At 37.8% G+C, this 12,905-nt stretch overlaps 1 protein-coding gene across 2 annotated transcripts; it reads right to left on the reverse strand.

Annotated features, from left to right (window-relative positions):
- Window positions 1–1,136: 1,136 nt before the first annotated feature.
- dapk3 (death-associated protein kinase 3) lies at window positions 1,137–11,157 on the reverse strand. 2 transcript variants are annotated; one of them, XM_007236325.4, is made up of 10 exons: window positions 11,080–11,157; window positions 9,459–9,564; window positions 4,584–4,944; window positions 3,897–4,026; window positions 3,686–3,734; window positions 3,574–3,600; window positions 3,193–3,345; window positions 2,824–2,869; window positions 2,437–2,657; window positions 1,137–2,167 (listed from the first exon to the last, which is right to left on the reverse strand). In XM_007236325.4, exons 2-10 carry the CDS (start codon window positions 9,518–9,520, stop codon window positions 1,855–1,857), a joined length of 1,362 nt encoding a protein of 453 aa, XP_007236387.1. In that variant the 5' UTR covers window positions 9,521–9,564; window positions 11,080–11,157; the 3' UTR covers window positions 1,137–1,854. The 2 variants fall into 2 exon arrangements, with proteins under 2 accessions (XP_007236387.1, XP_049338849.1); XM_049482892.1 differs by having other exon boundaries at window positions 11,084–11,102.
- Between the last annotated feature and the right edge of the window lie 1,748 nt (window positions 11,158–12,905).

The raw sequence follows: 12,905 nt of genomic DNA on the forward strand, positions 1-12,905 counted from the left end.
CTTAGTTAGCCAACTTCAAACACCACAAGACCACAAGTTTGATTTGGGCCATTAGTAGTCATTTTGCAGTGCCCAAGTCTTTGTCCTCTAAATGTGTTCAATTTGAGGGTCATTCTCTTTCTACGTAAGCTAAGCTAACTGAGTTTAGCTAGCCATATACGGCTCCAAACATTACAGAACGTGTTGGATTGTAGCTGTCTGTAAACCCCACTCCACATTCCATAACATATAGTTGTTTCAATTGACCATCGGTTTGGATTAATCAAACCTGTACACTGACTGGATATGTAGCAGGCTAGCTATGCTAACAGTTATTTGTGCTCATGATAGCAATGGAATGAACTAAATACAAAACAAAATATGAGTTCTCTGGGGCATTAAATAAAAGCTATAATACAGCCCCTTCTCCAGCACATTTGTATAGATTATACTGATTAATTGCATAGGCAAAACAGCACTTCACTTTAAAAGCAAAGCACAGAAACTGAAGACGACACTGGAACCTGAGATTATGACTCGCAGAGGATTTGATCCTCCAAACATAATAGGCCAACATAAATAGTCCGCAGTCTGTAGGTTTAACTCTGTTCTATTTAAATATATGTAGCCTACAGACAATCAGCAGCCACAGCACTGATGAGGATGGCAATACTGACCGTCCAGCTGGTTTAAATATACATTAAATATGATGACAGAGCTTTAATCAAGCTGTTCTTTCAGCTGGTCGCACTTATGAGCACCTTGTTTTGTTACAGATGAAGGCAAAATATTCATTTCACATTTAAAACATTAAAGCGACAGTTTGGTAAAAAAAAAACTAAACCCAGTCCTCCACCCCATTTCAAATATAATCAATCTGCCAAAGCATGCCCTGTGCTCTGTGCAATTTGCTTTATTCTGGAGCTAAAATGATAATATTGGTGTATGTAAGCTTTCTTTACTCATTAACAGTTTGCATGGCGCTAAATATGCATGCCTGTATAGGCCTCACTAATAGACTCTGTTCCTAGAAAAACAGCTAATCGTCTCCTTATCTTATTGTGGCTAGTGTTAGCTTGCAGCCAACATTAGCTTGCAGCTGCCATCAGCTTGTCACCACAGTGGTATTTTGTGGTTGATATGTGCTTGTTGCACAGTTATTGTTTTTTTTTTTTTTTTTAGTGAAGGACATGTATACCACAAAATGTAAATAATTAAAACATCCCTCAATTAAATCGAGTTAAATTATTTTGTAAATTAATTCATTAAAGCTGTTGCTATCAGAATTCATTCAGAAAGTTTAAGCTACTATTTACTGAAATTGTTTTTAACAATATTTAAATACTGACAGTGGCGTGAGAGTACTGAAGGGGCTGCATTGCCCCCCAGTGTCAGGATTATTTTATTGCAACTGCTAAAGCCAAAACAAAGCTGTGTGCGGATTCAAAACACAAGAAAATCTGTTGGTTGATTGACTGCATTTGCGGTATTCTGTTTAAAAAAATAAAGGGAGTTCTTTGCACTGGTTCTTTAGTAAAGGCAATGTAGGTATGTATCTGCTTTGATGCTTACATTATTCTCTGCCTAGTTAAATCGTTAACACTAGTGGAACTCCTTTTGTAGACGATTTTACATTGCACAAATACGTATTCCACTGTTTTAAGTCACAAAATGTAAAATTACATGAAACAATTTTGTCTTTGAGTGAAGGAGGAGTAAAAACTGGGCACTTTAAAACTATCGCTTTAACGGTTACAAGTTTCATCACAGGTATGAGATGTTACTGGCTGGTGGTTAGCTCTGAGCATGGCTGATGACACATGCAGCGTTTCTGCTAGATATCTGGACCTCATGCACTGTAATGGACTTATGCCTTCAGGCCAGGCCAGTGCTGCGCTCCTCTGACTCAATGGAGCCTGACCTCAGCAGCTCCTCTACCCAGCGCACCTCTGCTGCCACCTGCTGGGCCAGCGTCTCGTAACGGGTCTCCAAACGGCCAAATCGGCGCTTCAGTGCATTAGCAGCCAGCGTGGCAGCCCGGGCCTCCTCCTGGCTCTGCCTGCGCTGTGCCTGAGCCCGCTGCAGCTCGGCTCGGACCCGGCTCAGCTCGGTTGCCACGCTCTCGCTCTCCTCGCGGTACCAACCCTCCTTCTCCTCATATATGGAGCGCAGTGCAGCCACATCATCCCTAAAGGGAGAGGAGGAGGAAGTGACATGTATTATTGTTATTGTCTAACCATGTCAGGCAGATAGAAAATCTAGAGCACTACAGGAAACACAAGCCAAATTTATAAACTCAGAAGCCTAGTTATTTTGTCCCTAGACCAGCAAGATGCAGCAATACAGTTGTACACATCAGACTGGTAGCCTGAAAATAAATCACAGTTTTTTTTATTTTTGCTTGGCACGTTTAATGATATGGTTGAATGAAATCTTTTCCTTTTGGTCCACCCTCACCTGCAGGAGCGCTGGCTCTGCTGCAGCCTCCGCAGGCCCTCCTCAGCCGACCCGATCTCCTCCAGCACATGTGAGAAGCGCTCAAAGTTGACATACGTGTTGTTGGGGGGCATGCTGGAGTGAGATTTTATGGTGTACTCCTTCAGTCGCGTGGTCTTCAGCCTCCTACGCTCTGGCCGCCGCCCACTGTCCTCCTGACGCACATTGCGTCGCTTAATCACCTGCACACCATTAATAACAGGGGACATAATATATTTTAATTGATCAACATTTAAAACTAACTAAAGGAGACACACAATATAAGAGAGAGATTAAAGAGAAAGAGAGAGTAAGAGAGAGAGAAATAGGGCTAAAGTAACTATTATTGAGGGGCAAGAGAGTATTTACCTTAATCCAGGGATGCTCCAGACTGTCCTCAATAGTCATTCGCTTTCTAAAACAGAAAAAAACACCACAAAAAATAACCAACACAAACACACAAATTATTATTGTAACAATGACTGAAATCAATATTAATTAATATGTTCAATATTAAATGTTTTTTTCTTCATTACTGTACATTAAACAAAAATTAAGTACATTTTCCTCAGAGATTAAAACACTATTCTGACAAAACTGAGCACCACAGAGAGCAAATACTGATTTTAAAAATTTAATCACTGTTTCTAAAAACTAATATGCCCAAAAAAGGTGCCACTGTGCAGGCTGAGAGGACACAGTGCTGCCACAGTCATTATTAATAGAAAAAGAGCTCACTTGGGATCTTTGACCAAAAGCCTGCGGATGAAGTCTTTGGCCAGTTCACTGGTGTTGCTGAAATATTCCTCATCAAAGTCATAGTTAACTGCAGAGATGTTAGTCAGAGTTTCCTGTTTAGTCTCCCCAAGAAAAGGAGATGCTCCACTCAACCTGCAGAACACAATCACTGATTACACATAGATTGACTGACGAAATGTTATACACAGAAAAACACACATACAATAAGAAAAACAGATATATGGGTAGAAATAAAAACAGACATACAGAAGGATAGACTGACAACTATATACAGACTGACTATACAAAGCTAGCCAGATAACAATATTAACAGAGAGAAGGAAGCCTGCAGTAAGAGTGATCTCTGGTTTTAATACTTACAGGATGTATGTAATAACCCCAATGCTCCTGCAGAAGAAGAGAAATTAACCAGTTTTCAAATTATTAATTGCTTGAAATTATTATTTGGACAAAAAAACACTATTATACTAACCACATGTCTGCTTCCAGACCCAGGGGTTCATAATTCACAATCTCTGGAGCTGTTTGTAAAGGAGAGCAGAAATAATAAACATCACATCACCAAAATTTATTATTTGATTATTTTGTAATATTTATAGAAAACCTAAAATGGAAACTACAGATCGTTTGCCATTATACACAGCCTAACACTGTACTGCAGAAGTTTTTTAAAAATCTCCTACCAACAAACTCTGGAGTCCCAAAGATGTTTTTAAATTCATTTCCTGCTTTTATCTGGTGAGCAATGCCAAAATCTATCAACTTGATCCTGGGGTTGGGAACGTTCTTATCCAGCAGCATGATGTTCTCTGGCTGCAACACAAAATCAGGAAACAGGTCAAGACCCATGCAGACAATATACAAAAGGTCCTCCAATAAGATAAAATGACAGTGACATTCTGGAAAAGACCTTTGGACTTTTTAGTTTGGTCTGAGCCAAGAAAAAGCAGATCAACAAAGAACAAAGGACCAACATTTTGTCAGACAAATTGAGGTGGTCTCGGTCCCCATCAACTGAAGCATCATTGATAAGTCAAAGAACTTTTTAAGTAGTTCAGCCGGATAAATCAGAATAGATCACCTCACAGAACAGTACGAGCACAACTGATTGTGCTCGTGATTCCTCTATCTACTGTAACTGTAGATTAACCCTTATTTATAAACAGAACTAAAGGAATCTAAGGGAAATCTGTTCTATATACTGATTCTAGTAAGGTGCAGAATTGGCTTCAAACACCTGGAAAGGCAACTGGTGAACTGACAACATTCTAAAAAAACAAGAAAAGGAAAATTCAGTCCACGTATAATCTGAAGTCCACTACCTAAACCTTATACATTTTGTACATTAATTAATAATGTGCATTACTTACCTTGAGATCAAAGTGGGCAATGTGTTTGGAGTGCAGATAGTGAACTCCATCCAGGATCTGCTTGAGAAACTGTGTGGCCTCCTCCTCAGTCAGGGACTCCTTCTCAGCCAGGAAGTCGAAGAGCTCCCCACCGGACACCAGTTCCAGAATGAGGATGACGTCAGTCTTGTTCTCAAAGATGTCGTGCAGAGTAATGATGTTACTGTGCTGGATCTCCCTCAGGATGTTCACCTCTCGCTCGATCTCCTCCCGGCTCACGCCACGTCGGCTGGACGACAGGCGGCGTTTCTTGATAAACTTGGCGGCATACTCTGCACCCGTGCTTTTCTCACGACACTTACGGACAATGGCGAACTGACCACTGGGGAGGAAACACACACACAGACACACACAGACACACACAGACACACACAGACACACACAGACACACACAGACACACACAGACACACACAGACACACACAGACACACACAAATGTTTTGGAACATCAAACCAATTTAAATATTAGTCAAAGACAACACAGGTAAACACAAAATGCTGTTTTTAAATGAAGGTGGTTATTATTAAGGGAGAAAAAAATCCAAACCTACATGGCCCTGTGTGAAAAAGTGATTGCCCCCTTGTTAAAACATACCATCACTGTGGTTTCTGACACCTGAGTACACTGTCTCTAGCCACACCCAGGCCTGATTATTACCACACCCGTTTCTTAATCAAGACATCATTTAAATAGGACCTGCCTGACAAAGTGAAGTCCACCAAAAGCTACACATCATGCCGAGATCCAAAGAAATTCAGGAACAATTGAGAAAGAAGATAATTGAGATCTATCAGTCTGGAAAGGGTTATAAAGCCATTTCCAAACCTTTGGGAATCCAGCGAACCACAGTGAGAGACATTGTCCACAAATGGAGAAGACATGGAACAGTGGTGAACTTTCCAAGGAGTGACCGGCCGCCCAAAATTACCGCAAGAGCGCAGCGACGACTCATCCAAGAGGTCACAAAAGACCCCACAACAACATCCAAAGAACTGCTGGACTCAATTGCCTCAGATAAGGTCAGTGTTCATGCCTCCACCATCAGAAAAAGACTGGGCAAAAATGGCCTACATGGCAAAGTTCCTATACTAAAACCACTGCTGAGCTGAACATTAAAGCTCGTCTCATAAAAGAAACACTGCATTCCAGAAAAAGAACAACCAACAGTAAAACATGGTGGTGGTAGTGTGATGGTCTGGGGCTGTTTTGCTGTGTCAGGGCCTGGAAGACTTGCTGTGATAAATTGAACTATGAATTCTGCTGTCTACCAAAAGATCCTGAAGGAGAATGTCCGACCATCTGTTCGAAACCTCAAGCTGAAACAAACTTGGGTTTTGCAGCAGGACAATGATCCAAAACACACCAGCAAGTCCACCTCTGATTGGCTGAAAAAAACAAAATAAAGACTGGCCTAGTCAAAGTCCTGACCTGAATCCGACTGAGAAGCTATGACATGACTTTAAAAAGTTCATGCTCGAATACCCTCCAATGTGGCTGAATTACAACAATTCTGTAAAGATGAGTGGAGCTCAAACCATTAGTTAGGAATGCTGGATGATTAGCATCCAACCACATCATCACCATCTCATCTAAAAGCGTATTGGATGGACCACAATCATTCCAGAGACCACAGTCCCACTGCTACACAGCTCAATGCTGGGGGGATTTATACCCCTCTAGCCAAGGCCTGGCATTGGGATGGTGCCAGCAGGTTAAGGTTTATCTACTCTAGAGTCCTCTGCCGAAGTTCAGTTATGTGACTCCTTTCCTGCGCTCCCTCCACTGTCTTTCTGCTGCTGATCCAAAACCTTACGCTGGCCTACAAAATCAAAAGCAGACAAGCTCCTTTATATTTGATGCGTCAAAGCCAGATTGGCACCAAGAAATCTTCAAGCTTCCAGTGCGGCTCATCTTGACTCACCATTCTTTAAGTTCCAAAAGAATCCGGACATCCTGACTGTTCTCTCTCCTGGGACCAAGATGGTGGAACATAATGCAAAGATGACACAATGTAAAAGGCGGAACTAGTAGAAGTGTTGCAACCCGGAGTGAAAACTGTTAGTGTTTTTGCCCAAAGTGCTTTGATACTATCTGCGTGTCCTGGTCAGATATGGGATTATATCCTCCCGAGTGCAATGCAACTCCAACCAGAAGAATTTTAAGCTCTGTTCACAACGACCACAGTTGTTTACTTCCACTCAGACATCTCAATCTCCTTTAAATCTTTTTTTGGTCTCTGTCTTGTCATTTTACTTATATAGCTAGCTAAAGTACATTAGTTTACAAAGACTATTAAAATGTGCAATTATCTATTATTTGCCTTGCAAAATACTACACAGATCAACCACAACATTAAAACCAGCTCTGCATATACATTACACTGGTCAGTTATAACATTATACATCACCTTCTGTTTCTGCTTTCCTTGTAGCTGGTTTTAATATTGTGGCTGAAGCTTACCATTACCACAACAACATTAATCCTGGATTTCTTTTTTATTAATTATTGATCAATTTAAATAACTAGGATTTTTTAAATAAACAAAAACAGTGTCAGGGAGCCTATTAAACAGCTGGATTTGTTATGGATAGTTAGAGATTCTGTACCTAAAAGTACCAAGCAGTCAAGCAACAAGGGGGAAAAAATGCTGTATAAAAGAAAAGATGCATCAAGATGCCCAATAATCGTTTTATAAATCACACTGCAGACCTCTTAATCGTAATCAAATTGTAAGGTGCCTAGAGATTCCCATCCCAAAGTAAAAAACAAAGCACTTTTGTAAGTTGCTATTGTAGAAGGGCGTCTGCTAAATACCTTAAATGTAAATGTAAATCTATTGTATTGGCATTTGGCAATACATTTACAGGTACTAGACAAGTTGTGTTTTTGCATTTGCAGGGGTAAGCTATGTTAGCCTCTCCTATATAAACTAAAGAAGCACATTATATACCCAACATGTCTTGGTTGAATTGGTTGAATTCAATCTCAGATTTTTCACTGCACTGCTCCTTTAAAAAAAGTGTGAGATCATAGAAAGTTTCTCAGCTGGTTAGCGCTCCTGATGATGCTGCAAGTCATAAATTGTGGATATAAACTAAGTGAGGCTGAGAACTGTTATAGAGTCTACGATAGACGTTCCTGCAGTCTGAGTAATCTGTAATCTGGTGTGCAGCACAGCTGTTTTCTGGCAAACGCTGAGAAAAAGACAGACAGAGATGATGTCATCCTGCATTAAAGCTCCACTGCCTTTTATAGGAAAGCAAACTGTGTGTGTGTGTGTTTATGACTCATTCTTTGTGTGAATTAAAATTCCTCACTAGTGTGAGAGGAAGGCACTTACGTAAAGGTAAAATAAGCAGAGTATCTTTATCGCAGCCGCATCAGTGTGTGTGTTAGTACAGAGTGCTCTAAAACACACTGTGCTTCACTGCAGCGCGACAGTGTTTATGCTGACTTAGAGCAAACAAAAGAAAGCGTAACAGTATGACATTCTTCCGCATTAGTCTGAATCTGGTTTAATATAAAAACTTCAATCCAAAGATCATTGCTAACACACAACTGAAGAAACAGTCCTATACTTACTAGGGGTGTAAGAAAACACTGATATATTGTAGTATAACAATACTGTATCAATACTTAAAAACACAGCATTTACTTAAATAGTAAGTAGTAGTAATAAATACAATTACATTTAAAGATAATATACTTTTCTTTTACCCAGAATTTTTAATGTGTTGGTATTTACCAATTATGAAAGGTTTTCTAAAATAAAAACACAAACAAACAAACAGAACATATTGTTTTGCTTATGGTGTTGCAGTTTATCGTAAGCTTCTTTAAATTACAATGGAACATCAATGTTTTCTAACACTGAACTACCAATAGCAAAAAAATAAATAATAGCAATTTCTAACACTGAACTATCAATAGCAAAAACAAAAAATAAATATCCACATTTAGAGCCCATTGCTCAAATCAGATGTGGCTGTCTTGACGGTTCACATACACAAATATAAGTGAGCTGTATCTGTGTGTAATGTGAACGAATCTGTCCCTGAAATGCCTCACACGCGCACACTAATACATGTATAAACGACTCGTAGTTTTAAAAAAAGGGAAATGATGCTTTAGCAGTTCATATGTGGAGCATCTTTTGCTGGAGTGGAGAGTAAACAGCTGGTCTGAAGTTCATGCTCAGGTCGAGGAGGTGAAAAAAGGGCCAGGCGGTTTGCTTTTGCTGTTTTTGCAGCTATAGCTGCACCAAGAGATGTGTGGGTACCAGAGAGAAACACGTAGCGCATGCGTAAAAGAAAAAAAAGACACATGAATTTGACCGTTCACATTTATGTAGCATGTCCATGGTTCAGGTTAAGCAAGTTCGATTTAGCAACACATAAAGAAGTGGCTCAGATCTGAATAAAAAAAAATAAAAAAATCGCATTTGGCACGTGCACACAGCCTTAAAAAGAAAATCTGAGCCACATTGAGCAAAAAAATCTAATTTGAGTCACTTTAGCCTGGTTTTGTGAACATAGCCAATAATCCTGTTCATGATTTCAAAAAGGTAAAAGGAAAAACATTACTTGTACATAACTTTGATTAATTATGTAATAATTAATATTATTTAGACTTTTTTAAACTCTTTTTAACAAACCTAGCAATAATTACCTCTGTGTCACTTTTAGCAGATCACTGTAAGTCACTGATGTACATCACTCTGTCTTACAGGCACTACTTCACAACCCCACCATTAAAACCCAGCCTATGTTGACTAATCTAACCAAATTCACAGCCGTCATGACTTACTCATCAGAGCTAACGACGTAGCGTCTTACCTGCCTAGCTCCTCCCCCATCTCATAGAACTTCTCCACATCCTCCTGCCTGAAGCCAGCCATGACTCGCTGACCTTACCCACAGTCCACACTTGGGTCAACAAATCCTGTAACAGAGGAGATAACAGGACATCCTGAATATGTCTCTTTCTGTAGGCTAAACAGGTTCATCATAGGCTCATCATAGGCTCATTATGAGTGTCTAAACTGCTGTACACTAAATAAACATACAATCTGTAATATATCAGTACTGACTTGGCCAAAAAATCTCAAATATATTTCTCACCTAAAATGAATTTTAAACATTTTGAAAGGTCACGTTTTACTAGCTGAATAATATTTCTGCGTATTCTGCATTATATGTCTGAATAAAGCCAGACAGCATTAAATCATCATTTTGTTCTCATTGTGTGAATTTACAGATATAGTTGAATGCAAATAGATGTGACGGATTTACATTAATTAAACATTAAATTATTTTTTTTAAACCAAAACAATAATCAAACATTTTTTTTCTAATTTCCATTACTTTTTAAAAACATTCTTAAAAAAAAAAAAATAAAAACCATATAAAAACCTGTAAATGTCAACACTTTGAAACTACAACTAAAACTTAATTTTAATAAAAAAAAAATTAAAGGTGTTTTCTCAAGCCATTTAAATCACTGTTTTCTTATGGACATAGTTTGGCAAAACCTACAAAATTAAGAGAAATTATTAATAATCAGTGTTTTATGAACTCTTCATCTGCATTTATCACTATAATAAAAATATATACTCCCCTATTGCCCACCTTTAATAGTTTGACAAACATTTAACTTTCAAATGTTTCTTTCTTCTAAATAAGGAATATTCCTTTTAATAGTCCAGATATGGACAATAATAGCTTAAAGTATGAAATAAATAAGTTATACTCAGCCAAAATGAGCTTAACAGACCCTGACATGAGTCTTGGGGATCAGTAATGTGTTTAATGAGTGCAAATACCAATCCTGCTACATCATCATCATCATCATCTTCATCCAGAACAGACAAACGTGAGCTTTATCGCTTAAAAAATGACTGATATTTATATTTCATAACATGTTTATTGTCTCCAATTTCACTAATATTCTAATTAAGGTCAGATGTGAATTGGTAAAAGACTTTTTCTGTTAAACGAGGTTTATTTTGGAGTTTAAAAAGAATTGTCAGTTCCACCTTAAACGGTCCTGCAGTTAACATAGAACTGCTGCACTATTTAAGGTGGAACGGATAATTTGAAAAGAAGCAGAACTTCTTAACTACACAAATCATGTTAAACTAAACCCTAACACTGGTCGGCTCTCATACACAGTTACAGACACACAGAGAGGTAGAGAGATAATGCGGTTTAACTTCAGTTAAATATTCACTAAAACCCGCTGCCTTTTAACGCTGACTTTAGCTTCTTAGCTAACCTAGGTTAACTCCACATCTCAGAGCCTCCTGAGCCTTTAAACAAACCCGGGAATCCTTTATTTTACTCTCCACACTAACCTGTACTTAACATATAACTGTATAAACTTAATACATGTCTTCATCAGGGTTATTTAATCTGTTTAAAGCTTTACATGTGAATAAAATGTAAATACTGTACTCACAGACCGGACAGCTGCATTCCCCGCGGGCGGTGTTTCCGCTCCAGCGCCGCCCAGCGGCCGCGCTCGGGTATTAACGCCGCGGTGACGTCAGGAGTCGTGCTGCAATAAAAAAGCTTCGTCGTATAAACCTATACACAAACTCTACCCAGATAATTAGACATTTTCTAACATTTAAACACCACTTTAAAACACAATGTTATATCTTGTTATTTACCTGAAATTGTCAATATGTATAAAAGAGGATAAAAAATAAGCACCTTTTTTAATAATATAATAATAATAAACATTATTTATGTAGCACCTCAGTGCAGCTCAAAGTGCTTTACATAGAGAAAAAGAGAGTAAGAAATAGTTCACAAGCACAACATTATCCATAAGACTGATATAAAATATTGTTTATTTAGGTAACTACTAGAGTATTGTTTATTTATGTATGTATTATTTGGTCTTTTGGTAAATGACAGAGATAAATGTACCAATGCATATATCACACATTTTAGACTTTTAATGGCCAGGTTTTGTATGAATAAATGTAAATTCTCAGGCAAGACCCTTTTGTTGCTTTTGAAACAAGGATGAAACATTGTGTTAAACTCATGGACCCTTTAATACAAAAGTTATTAAAACTGTTACAACGTGTGTATTTTAAGATATTTATGTAACTGTGTATATCCCCCAAGCATTAGCAAAATGATTACTATATTAAGCATATTATTACGTGTATATTATGTTATTTGCATTTGATATTGTAGATATTGTAACAAATTCAGCTTAAGACCAATTTTTTGGTCATCCAAAAAAAAACATACCCTATGCTGGTAGGCTAGCTCGTTAAACAGCTCTTGACCAGCATGATGTGTTTTTTTTTTTTTGGGTGACCAGCTGGTCTTAAGCTGTATTTGTTAGCAGGTAGCATTTTTATCAAGGCTGTGTTTACTGTCAATCAAAAAGGTTCTTCATGTACAGACCCATGTCTGGCATATTGCAAATATTATACTTTTGTTGGGTAAATAATATATACTTAACAGCAGATTTTTTTTTTTTACAATTTTCCCAATGTTTATTTCTTCTTAATGGCCTAAGAAAAAAATCAAGAAATTTAAGAGAAAAAGTAATAGAATTCCTGGAAATAAGAAGGCCTCATGAATCGCAATCTTCTTTCTGCTATGATTTTATTGGTTTTATCCCTGTCATCCATATTTATTAAATATTGTAAAATTGCATTTTTACTCTTCTGTTTCTCATTATATTTATGTCCTTATTTGATTCAAGGAATATGGTAGTATGGTTCTATTTTTTAGTCTATTATGACTAGATAGGCCTATTCTCAGTTGCTGCATTTTGTACAGAGGAAATTAAAACTACAAATAAATTATTTAATACTGTTTTCAGTACACAAATGCAACATTATCTATAATCTACGTGTTATTATAATTATTTGTAGTCGTAATAGTAATTGCGGTGGAATATATTTACATTGAATATAATTCCTATTAGAATAAAAGACACCCACTTTCAACATATCACATTTCTGTATATTTTTAAAGTCAGGTTAGAGGGGCTGGTGTGCATGAAAAACTGAGGACAGGACACAAACATTTGGCACAAACTTCAGTTTACAGTGTAAGATTGAGCTTTAACTCTTAGTTATCAATAAATTATCCTTTTATAAAAGTGCACTATGCAAATTTATGTTTCTAAACCCCTAACATCTGTTTATTTACTGTAAATCAATCATTAAACTGAGATATCACTGTGTTAAAGAGCCCCGTTTCAGACTGACAGCTGCGTGAGCCACTCCCGTAGGTGCTGGCGCTGGGCAGGGA

The sequence above is a fragment of the Astyanax mexicanus genome, chromosome 8 (assembly GCF_023375975.1).
Source record: "Astyanax mexicanus isolate ESR-SI-001 chromosome 8, AstMex3_surface, whole genome shotgun sequence".
NCBI lineage: Eukaryota > Metazoa > Chordata > Actinopteri > Characiformes > Acestrorhamphidae > Astyanax > Astyanax mexicanus.

Coding starts and splice junctions, on each gene's coding strand:
- dapk3 (XM_007236325.4), bottom strand. CDS start 9,520: ATGGCTGGCTTCAGGCAGGAGGATGTGGAGAAGTTCTATGAGATGGGG. Junction 3,346..3,573: donor GGGGTTATTACATACATCCT/GTAAGTATTAAA, acceptor TGTGTTCTGCAG/GTTGAGTGGAGCATCTCCTT. Junction 2,870..3,192: donor CTTTTGGTCAAAGATCCCAA/GTGAGCTCTTTT, acceptor TTTCTGTTTTAG/AAAGCGAATGACTATTGAGG.